Source organism: Sturnus vulgaris, chromosome 17, assembly GCF_052056855.1.
Source record: "Sturnus vulgaris isolate bStuVul1 chromosome 17, bStuVul1.hap1, whole genome shotgun sequence".
Lineage (NCBI taxonomy): Eukaryota > Metazoa > Chordata > Aves > Passeriformes > Sturnidae > Sturnus > Sturnus vulgaris.
In genome coordinates, this window is record NC_142259.1 from 1,513,711 (window position 1) to 1,533,060 (window position 19,350).

General features: G+C 41.4%; 1 protein-coding gene across 5 annotated transcripts in view; it reads right to left on the reverse strand.

The window, feature by feature from the left end:
* The window catches only part of NCOA6 (nuclear receptor coactivator 6), a 43,765-nt gene that overhangs the window by 15,653 nt on the left and 8,762 nt on the right, over positions 1-19,350 (reverse strand). For 2 of the 5 annotated variants that reach the window (XM_088175195.1, XM_088175199.1), the window contains exons 3-10: positions 16,189-16,341; positions 15,812-16,086; positions 12,817-12,972; positions 12,092-12,253; positions 10,503-10,631; positions 8,848-9,663; positions 6,052-6,198; positions 3,987-5,106 (exon numbers count right to left, since the gene is read on the reverse strand). In XM_088175195.1, coding sequence (XP_088031321.1) covers positions 3,987-5,106; positions 6,052-6,198; positions 8,848-9,663; positions 10,503-10,631; positions 12,092-12,253; positions 12,817-12,972; positions 15,812-16,046 — 2,765 coding nt within the window. In that variant the 5' untranslated portion in view covers positions 16,047-16,086; positions 16,189-16,341. The remainder of the gene's footprint in view (positions 1-3,986; positions 5,107-6,051; positions 6,199-8,847; positions 9,664-10,502; positions 10,632-12,091; positions 12,254-12,816; positions 12,973-15,811; positions 16,087-16,188; positions 16,342-19,350) is intronic. The other 3 variants (XM_088175196.1, XM_088175197.1, XM_088175198.1) reach the window with 3 other exon arrangements.

The following is a 19,350-nucleotide window of genomic DNA, read 5'->3' on the forward strand; positions in this document are numbered from 1 at the left end:
CGTGACTGGAAATCTCTGAATTTCTGTGGGTCAACACTGGAGAGAACACACCAAGAGAGGAGAGGTGAAAAGAGGGCAAACACAGAACTGTTCCAGCCACTGCTGCTGAGGGTAAGTACTGCCAGGGAAAGCACCTGGAGTGCAGTGCTCTGTCTAATCCAGCACACCACCAATTTTTGTGATGTAGATGGTGTACTTGCCTCCACCAATAAATTTGATGAACACCGGCAAAATGCAGAGATATGCTCTGGAGCATTATATTAACAGCCACAAATGAAGAAAAATTCTGGCAGCAAAATCACCCAGAAAAGCTGCAGCCTTTGGTGAAGGTGCCAGCCACGTGAACTGAAAGAATACCTAAAATTGTGAATGCAATCTCAAATTTGTCAATGTTGCTGTTTATTTACAATGGTGGGAGATTAAAAATGCTACAGTTAAAGTTCAGCTCAAAGCTGATATTAGCATCACTGCACAGAGAGGTTTAACCCAGAAAACAAACCTTGTGCACAGTGCATCCTTAGCAAACACCTCCTGCCAGATGGGTCTGTGCAAATTTGGCAGAAAAGACCCGGACTTGGTTTGCCAGCAAAGAGCAGCTATGATGAGGAAGTCTGCTTCTATCATTGCTGGAAAAGTGAAACATCAACTGAATCTCAAATGTGGCTGAAATTCACTGGGCATGTTTAGCAACAACCACTCATGAAAAATAACCAGAATATGAATAACAGATGTTTGTGTGAGGGAAAAAATATTCCATAATTATTCTTCTTTTCTATTGCTTTAGATGTGGGAAAAAAAAAAAAGAGTAACTGCACACCAGGTACAGTCTGGATTGTCATCTCTGCTCTACCAGCTGTGCTCTGAGGTACAACTTTCAGATACAAATCCCTAATCAGAGCTGAGAGAGAACTCCAGGAAAACCCAAACCAAGCAAACCAAAGAAGGTAGCAGCTTGGTCATAAGGAGAGGAAAGCTCAAGTGACAGATGTGGCAGAGGCAGCCCGGCCCAGGACAGCAGCTCTGGGGGTCCAGGGAGGCCCCTCCTGACTGAGGGCATTTCCCAGCTCTGCAGGGGACTGGCAACCCCAGGCCTGCAGGGAAACCCTCCGAGTCTGGCTGGGAAAAGCGTCTTTGTCCTGCAGTGCTGTCACCACCTGCACTGGACACTGCAGCCCGAGTGGCAGCACTGGGAATGACCTCCCACACTGGATTATTTTTGTTCTACCAGTGCACAGGATGTTCATGGCCTGTGCACAGGGGAACATTAAACAACTGCTTGTTTGTGCATAGATTTAATAAAATTAACCAACCTGTTTTATCCACAATCCCATTCCATCTAGCATCTTGTTTCTCAGTTTACATCCCATTACCCACAGTCTTCAGGTTCAGCACAAAGATGCAAACACTTTAAAACAACCAAAATGTCCTGGGTTTCATTTCAATGCAAAGTTGCTCAATTAAACAAACCCTTGAAACGATTTTAGACTCAGCTGAATAAACTCTTGCAATAGCCACTTTTCTATTTGCATTCCAACATGACTGCAATCCATATTACTAATTGTACTTTTGTTACCATGTTATTATTTCTCAGAAATTATTTCTTTTTAGTGTATTTATCCAATTAGCTGCATTTCCACACAAGGTTTGCTGCTCTGAATTCTAAAATTTCTGAAGAAGAATGACAGAGAGGAAGCTGAGATGAAAAGCATCCTATTTGTTTCTGATGCAAGAGAAAGGGATCCAAATCAGATTTCACTCCTGCCAATTCCAAGGCAGGAAAATGCTGAGCTTGCCCAACAATGTGAGGGAAGCTGAGAGTTAGGGAGGCAGGAAGGTGTTACAGCCAGCTCTCACTGCAGTCTCCCTTTTGCTGGAGAACAAACTCAGGAATTTTTGTAAGAACAGCTCCCTTCTCAATGCTTCTGCAAGGATCAAATATTGATATAGTGCACGTAGAACCAAAATGCTCGTCCATATCAGAACATTCTGGTTAGTTCATTAATTACACCAAACTCTGATTCAAAGTCTTATTTAGGAGCTGGAATTGAGCTGACATAGCTTATTAGAAAAGCTGTAATTGAGATTTCTTCTACTGTGAAAACTTTTTAATAAGCAAATAGTCTTGTGAGGCTTTGCAAGCTCAGAGGAAGAGCTTTACAGACACATTTATTGATATTCCCAGGCCACACTGAGGCTGGGTGCTCATCAGTAAGACCAATGAAAACAAATCATAAGAAGAATTTTCTTTAATGATTAATGGATTTCTTTTCAGAAGGTGATGCCAACTCATCTGCTCCCTCTGAATGCTCTGTCACTTCCACAGCAAAGCACTTGCCACAGCAGTGGTTACCATCGTTTTATTGGAACCTATTTGGATGGAGAAACTGGTGTCTGTGTGAGGTTTCTAAGTCACCCCAAAGCTGCAGACTGGCCCCACACTTGGTGCTGGCCAAGTTACTTTGCCCAGGTTTCCACATCTGGCCACAGACTCTGCCCTCCTCCAGCTGTAATCTTAGATCACTCAGCAGCACTGAGGACTTGACAAGCCATACCATGACTGTATACAGCTATACAAGAGAGGCTTGAAAAGCTTTTTTCCAAGGCCTATTAAATTAGCATGATTTGCTTTACCTTACAGCATTTCTGCATTTTATTTTTGTACTAGTTAAGCCAATTAGTTTGTCACAAAAGATCACTTGCTATAGATGATGTGAGTTTTTCAGTCCACAATTAAAATGTCCATGAGATTATTAATTCCATCTTCACAAAGGAATCTTGACACTGCAGAAAATGCAGACTGGGGCTACACACTGAATAAACAAAGGAAAAGTTTAAATTTTTAACAGTTGCTCAGTACTTGAAGCCATCTTCTCCTTGCACTAAACTGAACATGTTTCCCTAGGAAAGGCAGCATGAATTTCAGGTTTAAAACATGATTATTCAAAGGGGCCAGACTGGTGGAACCAGAGCCACACCAGGAGCTTCATGTGCTATTGCCACCTTTTTGTTTTGTTCTAAGAATTTAATTTAAAATAAATTTGGACAAGATATCTGGTATTTCTGTGCTATAACTTTCTGTGCAATTTTTTTTTTCATTTTTCCCTCATTGAAAACAATCCCCCAAAGTACCATCAGGTAGATTCCTGTTAACGCCCCATGGGCTCATCTGCAGCATCAGGGTAATTAAATAAAGCATATCTGCCTTCTCCATTTGAGCTGAATAATGGCACAGCAGCAGGAGCAGCTACGATCCTGTGCTGGGTGAGTGAACTGTCAATGGCAAATGCCTACAGGACAGCTGGCCAAAGAAGGAAGAGATTCTGCAATCTTGTATTTTCACTAAAAAGACACATTCATTCATAATGTTTCCATTTTTTTCCATTGGCCTCCTCCCTCTCAATAGCTGTAGGGTTTTTTTTCCCTTCCTAATCTCTGCTAGGCCAGGAAGACCAGCACTGTTTGGGTTTGTTAATCTCATACCCAGAAAGTACCACATTCTTCCCTCTAAATTCTGGCTGCAGCTTCAACTAAGAGAGAAGTCCAGCTCAATTCCAGGCAGAAATGTGTCAGGATATGCACATGATTCAGGAAACAGCCCCCCAAAATCTGTCCTGCACATGTTATATAGAGGCTTCTAGTTCTTCTGAACATACTTCCCACCCTTTGATCGTGGCTGTCAGACTGCTTTAAAAAGGCAGCCTTCTCTTCCAAGGGCTGTGGCACCATTAGCCACATGCTAAACTTCCTTTACCCAGTAAAGGTAAGGAACAATGCTGGTAGAATTTGGTTTATAACTGAGTTTGGATATTTGCATGTTATTTTTAATCTTGAACAAACATTCCAATGACAGACTCTTGAGAGAAACTGCTACAACGTGAATAAAATACAAGTCCTTTCTCACCCATTACTTGCTGATAAAATATTGACAAGATGCCTGGGGAGTTTCTTCATGCCCCTTATAAAAAACACTGTAATATTAAACCTACGTTGTTTGTTCTAGCTGTTGATTATTTTTCTTCTTCCTTGGAGGCTTCTTCTTCTTTGGCTTGTTGGCATTCTGGTTATTCTGTTTGTTGTTCACACCAAAGTGCCCTGCTGAGATATCACTCTGGAGTAGGTTAACCAAGAGGGGACTTGTCAGCGTCACATCTTTATTGACAGGAAACACAGGGTTCTGCCCACAGGAAACCTGATTCCCATTGGGAGTTCCACTAAACCCTGTATTGAAAGGCAGCCCATGGCCAGAGAAATGACTCCCTGAAGCATTGTTATTTCCTTGCATTCCTTGCATATGAGAAGGCACCATGTTTGGCTGCTGCACAGGAACCTCAGGTAACATTTGTGTCAAGTTCCCATCGTTGTTTGTTGTGGTCGCAGTATCCCCAAGTTGCTGAGAGATGTGAGGACCAGGTCCAGTGGGTCTTAAAACTTGCCCTTGAATTCCCATCACCTGAGAAGGATTCCCATTCACAGGGCCTTGCTGTGCCATCATCTGCCCAGTGAACTGCACCATGTTTCCTTGCATGTTTGGGGTTGGTCCTCTCATCAGTTGAGCTGGCCCCGTCATAACATTGGACTGGTTTTGAGTATTAAAAGGCTGTTTATTTCCTTGCATCTGAGTGGTCATCATCTGTTCCATCATTGAGTTTTGCTGTAGCATGACCTGGCCCTGAGGTCCCATCATCTGATTGTGTGTGGACATCATCTGCTGTCCCTGCTGGGGAATCATCTGTTTGGGTGGGGTCATCCTCTGGGGAGAGGGACCAAGATTTTGGTTCTGAGGTGTCACCATCATTTGGCCTTGAGGCATGAGCTGAGTTCGAGAAAGGATCATCTGGTTTTGAGGGTTCAGCGATCCCTGAGCCTGAATGTTCACCATCTGTCCTTGAGAGGACACGATTTGCTGATGCATCCCCATAAGCTGGGACTGTGGTCCTTGCTGAGGTTGTCCCTGCATGTTGCCCATGTTAACCTGTGGCACCCCACTAGCACCAGCCTGCTGGTTGTTCATGTTTCCATGAAGTCCCATTAGATTGGTCTGCATCATATTTGGTGGGCCATGTGCTGCTTGCAGCTGAGTTTGTGGAGGTCCAGATCCTTGGCCACCTTAAGAAAATAAAAAGAAATACCAGTAAGAAACTAACTGGAGTGGCACGAGAATTTTCACACCTTTAAATGTTGAGCACTCCAAAATTGCTTCCCTCCCTTCTCCAATAAACTGGTGTATCTCATACATTTGCAGTCCTTGGATGCAAAATTTGATTCTATAGATACATGTTAGTTGCCAAAACAAAACATCATACATCCCAAATAAACATTTGGACTGGTACTTCCCCTGTATCCCACTGCAGAAGACAAAACAGAAACTTAATTTCAGTTGTTATCTGGACCTAAGTTTGAAAATCTTCCATAACGTCACCTAACTCAGCAGAGTAATTCCTTACCAAAATGAGCTTCAAACCCTGAGATTAACTTTATAATGGGTTAGAAAATAAATGCACGTGGAGTACTGATAAAATTACATCATCAAGGTATACAAAATCCAGCCAAAAGACTAATAATTGAGTGGTTAAATGGAGGAAGACATTTGTGAATTAAAGATTTCATTTTCACACTTTAAGCAGACTTCCAAAATTTTTGAAGGAAGTAATAAATAATCTTTTCAAAGCAGAACAAGATTATTTTGCTATTCTGCTTCTAAGATAATTACACGTTTTTTTTCTGGACAAGAAGTTCCTTTTGTGTCGTATCTTTAATAACCCTTGCCTCCAAATTTCAGTGCTACCTTCCATTCAATTTCTCAACAGCTGCTTCTGAAGCCCAGACCCCAGTCCTCATCAATAAATAGCTGGGTTTTGAGAAACATGAATGGCCTTATGCTTTTCTTTTCCCTATCCAGCACTACACCCAGAGTGCTGCTGCAGCCCCAGGCAGCAGCTCCCTGTTCACGGCAGGAGTTGCAGGGTTTGGGACCTGTGGGACACAGGAAAAGGCTCGTGTGCTACAAATGGAAAATGGAAAAAGCTGAGGAACGCCCCAGTGCAGTCAGACCTGTGTGCTGCACGTTCTGGCTGTTTTGCAGCTGTGGTGCTCCACTGGTGCCTGCTGTTCCTGGAGCTGTGGAGGGCACCTGACCTTGCAGGAAGTTCTGGTTAGCCTGGCCTGCAGGGAACCCCGGGGGGAGCCGCTTGGGCATTCCTGAATGTGAGAATTTTCTGATTAGTTAGTATGGAAAATGGGAAGAAAAAAAATAGACAAAATCTGTAATTGGAGAATACCTTTGAGTCTGCGCTGTCATATGACAGGCTTAGGCAGAAGCTGTTCTTTGCCAATATACAAAATCCACCGAAGACATTTATAGTTCTTAAATATGCAATAATTCTGTCGAACCAATTACCATGACTAACTTCAAACTACAATTTAAGTACAAAACTTATTATCCAGAAAAGATGAAAAGTCCATGTTTGACCTTTTAGGAATTAGAAATTAAAGTAACGTGGTTTGCTGCTTTCTGCTCTACTGCATCTCTTAACCTGCCCTCAACTCATTCCATGTACACAAACAGAAATAACTGGTATTTGTGTCAGTGATGTGCCCTCTCACCAACTCTGACACACCAGGTACATACTTCTTATCAGTGCTGCTGTGTGCAAACACTCAAAGGGTCTTTTCATCCCAGAGTGGGCTGAGGAACCCCACAGTTCAGCACGTCCAGACCTGCTGCTCATTCAAATAACTCTGCTCTTCCTGCTGCTAGAGCAAGGAATTCTTTGAGGCCCTAATGTGGCCTGACACCCACAATTTGGCACATCCAAACATCACTGCTGCCCTGAGACAGAGAGAAAAACCTCCCCTCTACCTGCCAATGTGAGCAGCTGCATGGATGGATTTAGGAGAATACACTTTATTTTTAACTCACTGTCCACACAATGCCTCAGACTTTGAAACAACCCTGCCTATTGCCCCTTTTTTTCCTGACCCAGCGCCAGAATATGACTTCAATTCCTCCTGCAGTTACAGTTTTCTTGCACACCTAATTTTACTGCTTGTGCTAATTATCTGGTATTGGGTTGTAATTAGTATTTCAAGGTAGTCAAGTCTATAGGCCAAACACCAAATATATCTGCAAATACAGAAACAGACTTATGGAAACACCACATCACTGGACTCCAGCTTTAGTTCTGCTAAACTTTTAGAGAAGTTTTGCATATAGGAATGCTTGAACTGAGAAAAAAGGAAAGTCTTAGCTTGGCTTATTCCAAATCTGATCTAAATTCTGATTTGCTAAATTAGCTGTGTGAAATGCAAAGTGTTTGAATGCATTCATTTATGCCAAACCTTTAAATGTAAGGTGGCTCAAAAATGGAAAAATCTATAATGACAAATTAACATATAAATTTCAGCAAAGAATGAGCATGCACAGAAGTCATGCAAAAATCTCAGTGGTGGGAGCAACATAGCTTTGCTAAAACCAAGGAATCCTGTCTTAAAATCACCTGAGGATACAGCTCACAGCAGGATTGTTGATTTTAGCAATATGGTCTACAATATGACCAAATAACATATTTTGATAGTTTATTTCTGGTGTGACTTTTAAGTCAAAAAATTGAGGTTTGTTTGTAGGAGGTTTAGTTAGGAAGCAAAGCATGGAGATCATACTGACTAGAGGTCATGGCTAAGATTTCTGATGGGGACATATGGTTGGTGAGGCAAAACTGTAGGGAAATGTGACTATAATAAATAATGAATAACTGCTTCTAAATGGAGACAAAATAAGATACACCAAGTGTAGGGCACTGGCAGATCCCAAGAGAACCTTGAAACAGAAAATTCATCTAAATTCAAATGAGACTCATAGTACAAACAGTGAAAACAAGAAGCTTGTCCAGATCAGTAGACTAAGAAACAGGAATTCCTTACAGTGTTCAGAGAGAAGTTGGATGTACAACATGAGAATGCAAGACATCAGAATGTACTTATATGTGTGTAGGTGGACAAAGAATATGGGCCATGTTTTATAAGTACATGAAGAAATATTTCAAAGGCTTAAGCAAGAAGTGGTGTATGAGACCTGAGAACAGCCATCGGAGAGGAAGATGAACAAATGAGTGAGCAAAGAGAAGCATGATAAATCTGCATGGAAATACAAAGGGCTCAAGGGGAAAAAACCACCAAGGACACAAAAGAGATCCTGGGACTGACAAAAGAAATGCCTTCATTGTTAGAGAAGAGCTCTAGGAGTAGTAAGGAAAAGAAATGAGTGCATTGGTCCAAAGAGAAAACTAAAGAAACAGCCAAAAGAGAAATTAAAACATCCCTTAACTTCTTAATTTTAGGATAGGGAGAATAACAGCATGGCAACAATAGCTCTTTCCTCTTTATATGGGAAGAAACTGGTGACAAAGACAGGGTAAAGAAGAAACATCCACAGCTTAGAAAGGAAGATGCAAAACAATGCCTCACTTCTGTACTAGAAAATCTAAATGGTGACAGAGGAAACTGAAGAGAGAAAAAAAGTGTTTTCATTATACTCTTGCAAAAAATCCTCCCTTTTCCTCCCAGAAAGAACAACATCAAATCTTAAAGACAACAGAAGAGGTGTCAACAGGACGAATGGCAGTAATAAGAGCAATGCACACAGCAACTCCTCCCTGACCCTTGGGGCATCTCTGTGACACTGCAGGACAGAGTGATGCTGATGCTCGTTCACCAATTCCCACCCCATACTCCATCTATTCATTGATTCTGTCTCATAAAGGGTCTTTTCAGAACTAACAGCAACATTAGCTCTAGACACTTTATGTTTCTTTTCCTTTTAAAATAAAACAAGGTCTCAGTACTTCTTACCTCCTAAACCAGGGTGTAAACCTTGTGGACCTTGGTTTTGCTGCTGCATCACCATGAAGTTGGGGGGTAAATTCCCCTGTTGCACCATAGGATTACGACTAGGAGAACTGACAGGCTGCTGGAATCCCTGGGGAAGAGTGCTACTCTGGGGAGGCCTTGGTCCCAGCTGCTGCTGCGTCTGGTTAACGGTTGGAGATGAGGCAGGAGAGCCCTGCTGGAAGGAGGAGGGAGAAGAAGCAGGAGACTTGTTGGTCAGGTGGGGCTGTTGTAGTGGTGTAGGAACCCGTGAGGGCCCTCCCTGAAGGCTTTTCATTTGAGGAGCAGTAAACTGGCCAGGATTGCTCATCTGGGGAAAGTTTGAGTGAGCCTGGGAAGCTTGCTGGCTTCCAAAAGGATATGGAGGTGGAGGATGAGTAGGAGTTTGTACTGTTGCTAGAGATGGTCTTGCTTGAAGCTGCTGCTGCATTTGTCCAGGCAACGGGGCCTTTTTCCAACCCTGGTTTACTGTCAAAGTACCCAGTGCTCCCTGGGTTGGAGGAGGCTGAAGTGCTCCAGAAGGAAGCTGGTTCCAGCCAGGGGGAACTGGAACCTGTGCTGGTGAAGTGAATGAAGGTCGGATACCCTGCTGTGGCTGCTGATGTGGCTGGGGAGGCCGATTCTGCAACTGCTGCTGCTGCTGTAGCTGCTGAAAGTTGGCTGAGTTCATCTGCCTGTTTACAGGAACTGACTGCATTGAATGCAGCTGGGGAGCTAAAGATCCAGATGGATGATTTTGTTGCTGTATATTTAGCCCAGATAAGAGTGGGTCCATTGCATCTAATAAAACAGCAAAGAAAAATAATTAAAAAAAACCCAACCTACTGTAGACAAAACCCATCCCAAAACAACAAAGGATAAATTGCTTGCTTACATTTTCTTACTTTGCATAAAAATTCATATTCCAGAGAAGCCAGGTCTTATCAATTTATATCCTCTAAAATAAAGCATAACAGCCCCACAATGCTACAGACTGATATGAGCCTTCTACACACTCAGAACTGCAGAATCACAGAGTATCTCAGCTGGGAGGACCATTGAGTCCAAATCCCTGCTCCTGGCAGGATCACCTGGACCAGGTGACCAGAGATCACAGGACTAAGAGCATCATTCAGACATTTCCTGAACTCTGTCAGGCTTGGTGCCATGACCACTTCCCTGGGGAACCTGTGAAGAATAAATCCTAAATATTCATACCCACCACACTCCCAATCCTTAACCTTCCAGTCTATCTACCCTTCCTGAAAAGGGTGGATAAAAGAGCATCAGAAATATTCCTGCCTCATTGAACTAATCCTTCTCTTACCTTCAGCTAAACATAAAGCTCAGTCATGACAGTTCAAGTGCCATTTGCCATTGCCAAATACCATTGTCATTGCTCAACACATTGAACAAAATACCAAGCAAGGTGGCAACTTATTAGGCACCCAAATGATTTGAAAATTTAGCACATTAAGGGGGAAGGGAGGTTTTCACAGAAAGAGTAGCTCCCAGAAAGGCAGGAAAATTGCTCCAGTACTACTCTGGAACACTTTAATGAGTACACACTCAAGCCTGTGTGCTGAAGAATCAAAGTTTAAGAATATTTTCAGATCAGTACTATGACTAAATTTTACCACCTGGCTGTGAGGAAGGCCGAGGTGTTCGTGGCTGCAGCTCAGCACTAGCACCACTTGCCACCATAGAGGAGGGCACATTTCCACCCTGGGACATCATAACAGCTGCAGCATTGCTCATTCTTATTAAACCTTAAAAAATAAAAATAGAAATTATCAAGTCTTGCAGTTACATAGAGAAGAATTTTAGAATTTTTCTTTTAACAAGAAAACCTTGTATCTGTCAGCAAAACATTTCTTTAGACTTCAAGAATTGTTTGTCCAAAATAACCTGAGGACACACCACGCTGTCTGAAAGCTCAGACTCCCTGGTATCAAACAAACAACTTCAAGTCATGCTGTAGCTCTTTCTTCAACACCAAATTTTTAAAAAGAGCATTAAAGGAAACACTAGTGACTCATGAATTACCTGAGCTAGGTCACCCGAGCGTGACCTAGCATTGAAAGTGACAAGATTGTATCAAAGCTGTACATGTAACTCAGGCTTCTACAAAATCTGAAACTAGAAAGTAACTGAGGTGTTGCAAGAGAGAAAAAAATTCAATGTTTCACTTCCACCAGCTGTAAGTTTCTAAAATGATTGCTATTGTTGCCCTGTTGGTGATTTTGCTGTTTTGTTGTTGACCTGCAGATGGGAAATGAAGGTGCTGATCAGCACAGCGCAGACTAGAGCCCTTCTTTGAATGCTTTAGTCTTTGTAAGGACAAAGATTTCACTGCTGTTTAATTAAGTTTCTACAAAGTTGAAAGGTTCTTTCCATTCCTTCTTCTCAACAGCTACAAATGCATCTTAGATAAACTGACCAAAACTGTTCCTGGTTTAATTGCTTTAAATCATATTTACTAAAATATTAGTTATTTATTTTGCCTTAAGAATCAGCTATTCTAATAAATTAGATACTAGCTTTCTTCGTAAAAACTCTTTGTCAAATCTGAGTTTTGTAGTTAAAAATTCCTTATGAATATACAATGCTCTAAAATACAGTTAATAAACTACACCTTTACACAAAAATTCCTTCTTTATCATCGGATCTCTAAAGTTTATCAGAAAAGAAGAAGAGAGTAACAATGACAGTGTCCTTAAATGACTATCCTTCCCATAATTCTAATGGATTTAATCTAAATCAGTTTATTGTACACTTGTGCACATTTCCATAAAGGGAACAAACCAGAACATTTTGAAAATTTGTGCATATTTCAAGGTGAATTCACTACACTCAACTCACCTACTTCAATAGGCTGTATGTAAAAAACCCAAACAAACCAACTAAACAACAAACCAACAAAACCCCAAACCACCACACCCTCAAAATACCCAAACACAAACCAATTGGCCCTGCCAAAATCACTCCAATGTTTGTGGGACACAATGCACCCAACAATTCATTTACATAACACAGGACATGGTTTGGCAGCACAGAACAAGAACAGACATTAATTTAAATGGCAATTAGAATTCTGCAAACAATAGCTGCTGTAACCAGTGGAGCTTCATTAGCCCAGTAGTAAATTTTTAAATGTCTGAAGCCACAAAGAAGCCCTGAGGGGAGTTACCTTGTCCCCCCTGCGTGGGGAATCCCCAAGGGGAGTTACCTTGTCCCCCCTGCATGGGGAATCCCCGAGGGGAGTTACCTTGTCCCCCCTGCATGGGGAATCCCGGATCCATGCGCATGGCGGTGCTGGCTCCCAGGGGCCCGTTGATCCGCACATCCTGGCTCCTGCTCTGGGCTAAAGCCAAGTTGATAGCACCTTCCCCTAAAGTAAGGCATAGGTTGGGGTGAACAGAAGAGACAGAGAAGCAGAACACAGACATTCGCAAAACGGACATTCAAGAGATGCCCAGGAAGGAGGAAAAGGCATCACCTCCACTGCACACTTTAGAAGGACACTTACACATCACATCACTCTTCTGGAGTTCAGTTTTAAGAACAAATGTCATGACAAGCATTAGCTACCCTTGATTTCATCCTGAGGGTGCTCCTGGACAACTGTCCAGAACCGATATGATAACTGTGAAATCCATTGAAAACTTGTTTTAAAGAAAGCCTCATATGAAAGAGCAAGGAAAGAAAATCAGCCAACCCTTTCCTAGTCAACATACAGAAACGATTTTTTCAGGAGGGTTCCTGGTGCCCGGAGCATTTTCAGCCTTCATTGCTATTATTAGTAAATTTTATTCTTGAAAGAATAAAAGTCTTAAGCTATCTTTTTCACTAAAGCATTAACTTCCAAGTTTTGCAATGTTAACCAAGTACACAAAACTGCTTTTTTGAGTCTACTTGAATCTGAGCTTTAGAAGCAGATTGGGTGTGAAATACCTTCAATCTGAACGGAGAGAATGCCCAGGTCTCGGAGCTGCTGGTTGTTGTTCTGAGCCAGGATTCGCAGCCGCTCGGCCGCTTCCCGGGGGATGTTGAAGGTGACACGAACGCTGTTCCAAGGCTCTATCTTCTGCACTTTCAGCTTGTTGGATTCTTAGAAGAAAAACAATCCAAGTCAGTGCAAAGTCAGTTTTTAAACACATCTGATGAAAAAGCTTGGTTAAAAAGTTGAAGAAAATGAAACCGCATTTGGCTTTGAAAATTGCCAGTGCTTAGTCTCAGGTAGAGGAGATTTTTCTCCACACAAGTGGACAGCAACTAATGCTGCCAAACCACATCAGGGATTTTCCAAAAAGTTAGCAGTAAAAAAACTACTCAAATGATAACCAATGCAATAGGCAATACAATCACTTGATAGTATTACTCAAAAATTCTATGGATAAATCACTTTGGAAAAATAAGAAAATATCTAATAAAACAGATTTCATACAATTATAGGTATTAGATTTGGGTTGGAAGGGACAAAGCCCATCTCATTCCACCCTCTGCCACGGGCATGGACACTTTCCACTATCCCAGGTTGTTCCAAGCCCCATCCAGCCTGGCCTTGGACACTCCCAGGGATTCAGGGGCAGTCACAGCTTCTCTGGGCACCCTGTGCCAGGGCCTCCCCACTCTCACCGAGAACAATTCCCTCCCAATATCCCATCTAAGATTTAGACTCTTTCATTTTAAGGCCATTCCCCCTTGTCCTGTCCCTCCATGCCTTGTCCCCAGTCCCTCTCCAGCTCTCCTGGAGCCCCTTTAGGCCCTGGAAAGGGCTCTGAGCTCTCCCTGGAGCCTTCTCTTATCCAGGTGGACAATCCCAGCTCTCCCAGCCTGGCTCCAGAGCAGAGGGGCTCCAGCTCAGTGATACAGTACATTTGTTTGTGAACCAGACGAATGTGGGAAAAAAAACTGTCTACAGGAATTAAGTGCTTGAAATATTTGCTGTACAAATGCCTGCTGAAACCATTTTTTTTTTTTTTTACAAGACCAGTGCAAATAGACTCCTAGAAATATTTCATTGATTCCTACCTCATTATTTAGTTTTCTGGGTAAGTATTTCAAATCCACTGCCAAAAAGCATCTCAAAGTCATGCAAAATATTTATTTGCAGGTTTTCTGGAAACCTGTTCTACAAATGAGTGTTTCTACTTAGATCAGTGGTTTTCAAAGTAAAAGCAGAAAGGCTGGGCAGTTATGTTGGATACATTATCCAAAGTGATACCTACCTAAATGATTGCTAAAAATGCAATTAAGGATAGTTAAAAATACGTTCCCAATATAGCTTTGTAAGTTTCCAGCTTCTATCTTTCTTTACAGAAAGTTCCTCTCAAAACAGAAAGTGTTGACCCAAATTTTCATCAGCCAGCCTCTCCACTGTAACCTTAGATCTACTAAACATTTGCTAACTTTTGTAGTCTGAAAAACATGTTAGTTAAGAATCCCAACACTCATTCCTGTTTAGAAAGATCTCGTTCACCAGTAATTCACCAAGCCCCTTTTGCTGCTACAGTAATGGAATTATTAAATTCACCCTTGTTCTACCTATAAACCCGGTTTTGGCTGGAAACATGGCAGAAGGAGTTTTAAAACCCCCTTTTGTGGAGGTTTGAACAATCCCATATTTTCTGTTATTAATGTTCTAATATTTTACATAGGAAAATTGTATCATCAGTTTCAGTGTATCTATGTGTTTGTACCCAAGTTTCTAATTGTTCAAACACTGCATCTGCCAAGATAACCCCATGTTATTCACTAACTCCACATTCAGGATATTCTATTTTGCTCTGAATCAGCTTAAATAACTTCTCACATAGACAATTTTCAAATCAACTTGACATTGACTTTAAAAATTTACTTTCTTGGATGAGGTCTGAATCATGGTTATTAATCCTGACATTAATATTTGTAACAGACTCACCATGCAGATGCCTCTCTATAACAAAGACAACCACGTGCCATTACAAACTGAATTTATTTCACATCAGAAACTACACAATTCATCTATGGTATTACACACATCCCTTCACACCAGTAATGGTCTGTTAGTTTACATCTCCTTCCAACTGTTCGTAAGGTACAGCTCAAAACTAGTATTACTTCACAGTATTTTTATCTTATCCCAGCTTTTTTATCTCTCTAAGCAACAACAGCAAGAACCCAACAAACTGATGCCAACTGACTACACAGACAAAACTGAAAGAAAGGAATAAAGCGACAAAGAAATTCTGTTTGGTTATTGAGAAGTAATGTGCTATTTTCTTGGAAAGGTGTTTGACACTGTTGAAGAAAACAATCAAGGCTACCTAACTGAGGAGCCATCAGTAATCAGCATAGGACCTTTTGCAAGACAGGGGACAAATGTCTTTTTCCAGATCTAAACAGGTACAGGAGATGTCTCAAAAAGCCTGTTATCACTGACTTGCCACGGCACTGTTCCCAAAGCTGGGTGAGCATTCAGGGGAATGTCAGGGCACCACCCATTCCCCAGCACAAACCAATCAATCAGGTAGGGTAGGTCAGAAAAGAGCAGTAATGTCACAGGTACTGGAAAGTGACCCCATTCTCAGATGAACTGCAGTAGTTTAAATTGAACAGTTTGGGCAGTAAAACACAACTCCTGTGTGAACAAGCCTGGTTTGACTTTCGTATAACACAGCCATGTGCAAGAAGAGGGACATGAAAGAGAATAAAACCAGGTATAATGTGGAAGCAGAAGAGAAATGAATGAACTTGCTAAATAAATCAGTTTTAAATAACAAAACAACTGCAGACAAGACAACTGCATTTCTGTGAAGAATAACTTGCAAATTCACTAAGAATAACCCCAACAAATAACATTACAAAGTACCTCGAACCCAATATAATCTATTTTTTTGTGCAACTACCCTGACTACCTAAATGAGCATTTTTAGGACAGTTGGAAAGTGACAAGAAGGTACATTACCCATGTGTAAAAGACTAGGCACATTCTCCAGTATGGTATCCAGCTTCTGCTCAAAGTCTCTGTCACTTATATTTCCTTTAAAAGCTACAAAGATAGTGGAATCCCCAGGAGCAGCCTCCTGTTTCAGTTCATCTTCCTCCAGTCCTGAATCAAAATCCACCTCTAAGTCTTCCATAGCTGAGAAGTACAAGGAGGCATATGTGTCTTTTAAGTTAGGTAGATCATCCAAAACCATTGTTTCCAACAATGAGAGCCTGTCAGACGTCTAGGTGATGCTTGGAAGGGAAAAAAAGAGAATTATAATACATACAATAATAATTGCATAAGAACATCAACAGTTGCACTTGGTCAACTTGGTCATTGACAGAAAAACCTACCTGGTGAGCCAGTGTTGGGCTTTGTGAGACCAACTGTGTGAGGCTGACAATGGTGGCCATGGCAATGTCCAAGCTGTTCCTCCACGAGGACAAACAGGAGGGGGTTCCTGGCAGAATCACACTGCACGTGACTTGAGAAGTACTCCAGTTGATCTAAAAGACAGACAGGTAGAAAGGAAGGTAAAGAATAAAAAAATCAGAGGAAAATTATTTATATTCATTTCTGTATCATAGAGGGGACAAGCAAGCACCTGGTGCCAATGCTGCAGCGCCTGACTGCCAGGAGACTAAAACTCATAGCAACAGCTGAATTATAGAATGATAGGAAGAACCACCAAATTTAGTTTTAGAGACTGCAGATGCAACAATCTAAAGCAGTAGAAAACCACAGCACATTTTTACCAGGAGAAATGTAGCATTTGACAAATATTTCACTCACACCCAGAGAAATCTCAGGCATACTATACCTACTTTCCTAAAGTCTCTAAAGATTTAGGTGTTTTCAGCTTCTTATGAGCTTAACAACTGAAATCTGCTCCCCCTGTCACAGCCCACAACTCTCATCATGCCTCCACATCACGTTCAGATAAGAATGAATTCAGTAAGTCAAGTCCCACACCTCACAGATTTTGCTTAATAAAATATCTAAATTTTGCAATAAATTTTGACATTATGGCATTAATCTAAGCTGTTACAGAAGTAAAATCTGTGATTAAATTATCCCTAAACTTACAGTGGACAATGTTTAGATACACATTTTCCCACTCAGTCTCGAGGGCAATGGCACTATCCTTTTGAGGTGAGACACCTGCTCTAACACCCAGCACTTTGCAAATACTGCTAAAAGATTCAAAGGATCTGTAGAAACAGCTAAAAAAAGGGACCTGTTCCTGACCACTACTGTCAAAATCAAATCCATTCACCAGCCAGGGCTGTCAAGACCTCATAACTCCAAAGCTGTGGGTATTTGGCACAATCCACCCAGATGGCTTAGCTCAGGAGAACATACCCTTGAACAGGATAGAGATTGGGGTTTTGGCAGAGGTTCAAGTTCCCAACACAATTTAAACCCACAACTTTGAGATTAAAGGTGAGCTGCAGACACTGGCCAGAAAACAGCCTTTTCTAGTAAAAAAATCAAACAATGTTAGACAAGCACAGATTCAGCTCTGCACTATTTGCACACTCACACAAGGCGGCTGAAGGGACAACATTACAAAGGAAAATCAGGGATTTGGAACTCACAAACTCCCCTCAGCTTTTGGTCAGATCTCTACACATACACTCACTAGACTTAACAAAATACTGGGGTTTTTTCTCCCTTGCAACCCTACCCCACTCCAGGCAATCCAGCAGCACTAAGGAATAATACCCTATTTTACATGGAGTTTCTCTCTCATCCTGCAGCATCAGCCTTCATCCTCAAATCTGAGATTAAAAACCAACGGAATTTTGTCTTACAAGTTCTTATGCAGTACTGCATCAGAAAATAAGCTCAATGTTTCACAGGTGCTCATCTGTTTCTATAGTACTTTCATATACTTGTTATTCTCATGGAAACTTTAAAGATGGGCAATAGAGAACTAAATAGAGAACTAAATTTTAAAAATTAATTACCAAGTGAACACAGAGACAATTAAATCTTCCCCTTCCCCCCTTGTTGCTTGGCTTTGTATCTAAATTACTGCTTCAAGTGTTTGGCACCTCCATTACGGCTAACTCTTCAATTTCATGTCAGGTGCCCAGATAATGAGAATCACAATTAATAGGAGTCTGTGAAAAGATGTTTTAACTGGTTTTCACACAGTTTCTTGGACAGGTAACTTCCCTACCCAAGCTGGCTTTACACTAACAAGGAGAGCAGTCCTTCACCTTCTGCATTCCTACATCTTTCATTTCACATCCACTGACTTCAGGGAGAGAGGAGCTGAGAGTCCTACACAAATAGCCTTTTTAATGACCAAACACAGCCATTCTGTGCAAGGAATGAGGCAAGCATCTCATGAAATATAAGCACTATATTTTGAGGAAAATTACATAAAACATTATTTGTCAGAAAATGGTAAGTAAATTTTTTAGAGAGGGAAACCCCAGCTCAAAATACATGTTGAAAAGGTACAGCTACTTGGAGGTGATGGGGTGTTGCACCTGCAGCAAGAAACATGAGTACACCTGACAATCCATAACACCAAAGAAATAAGAATTTATCTACAAGAACACAAACATTTCAAATCTTTTTTTTGAATGGAGGTGTCTGAAGCCCCCATCTTCCCTGTGAAAAAACAGAAGACCCCTAGATTGCTTAAATCATGGTTTTTAATTCTTAAAAATACTGCAGCTTAGACCAAATTTTATCAACCTCATCTGAATGTGCTAAAATCTGACAGGATTTTTTGAACACTATAAAAATTTTTGTAAGCACTATAAAAATTGAGTTTTCTAAATCCCAAAGGACCACAAGGCTTGTTTCACTTGACTCAGAGAATCACAGGACCAGAGGGATATTGTGAGTGAAGGAAGCAAACCAAGACCAAGCTTTGCATTTTACCTCCCAGATCAGCACATATAGCTACAGCTCCCTTTGCATTTTTTCTTTACATCATGTATCTCAAAGATCTCTGCTAGATTCATCTGCACCTCTTTCCCTGTCAAACACACAAAATTTAGTCCTTTCTTGTACTCAGGCATCATTTATCTCAGGTACAACATGAGAAAGTGATGATTTGCAAAATTTTCCTTTTGAGGCAGTGCACAGCACACCATCCATGTCAGAGCAAATGAATCCCAGCTGCACAGCATCCTAACAACTTCTGAAATCTCATGGTTTTATAGAGTTGGCTTCCATAAATCTTGAGTAAGCACTTGATCATAATTAGCAGGTACCTTCCCTCAACACTCTTTCCACACAAACACAAAAAGCCTTCAGCATAAGCACACACAGGTAAAACACTGCTCATTCAATAATCCAAGTAAACCAGAACTCCCAGCAGGCTGTGGAGGGTCTCTGATGAGTAAGAGCCACAGCTGAACTGATCTGCACATCATTCTTCAAAAAGCACCCATAGCCTCCTTCCTGTCCCTGCACCTGTTCCTTTAGAGTTTCCAAGTTAGTATTTCCCATTTTTTAATTGTTCCTGGAAACTCAGAGCCAGGGCTACCACA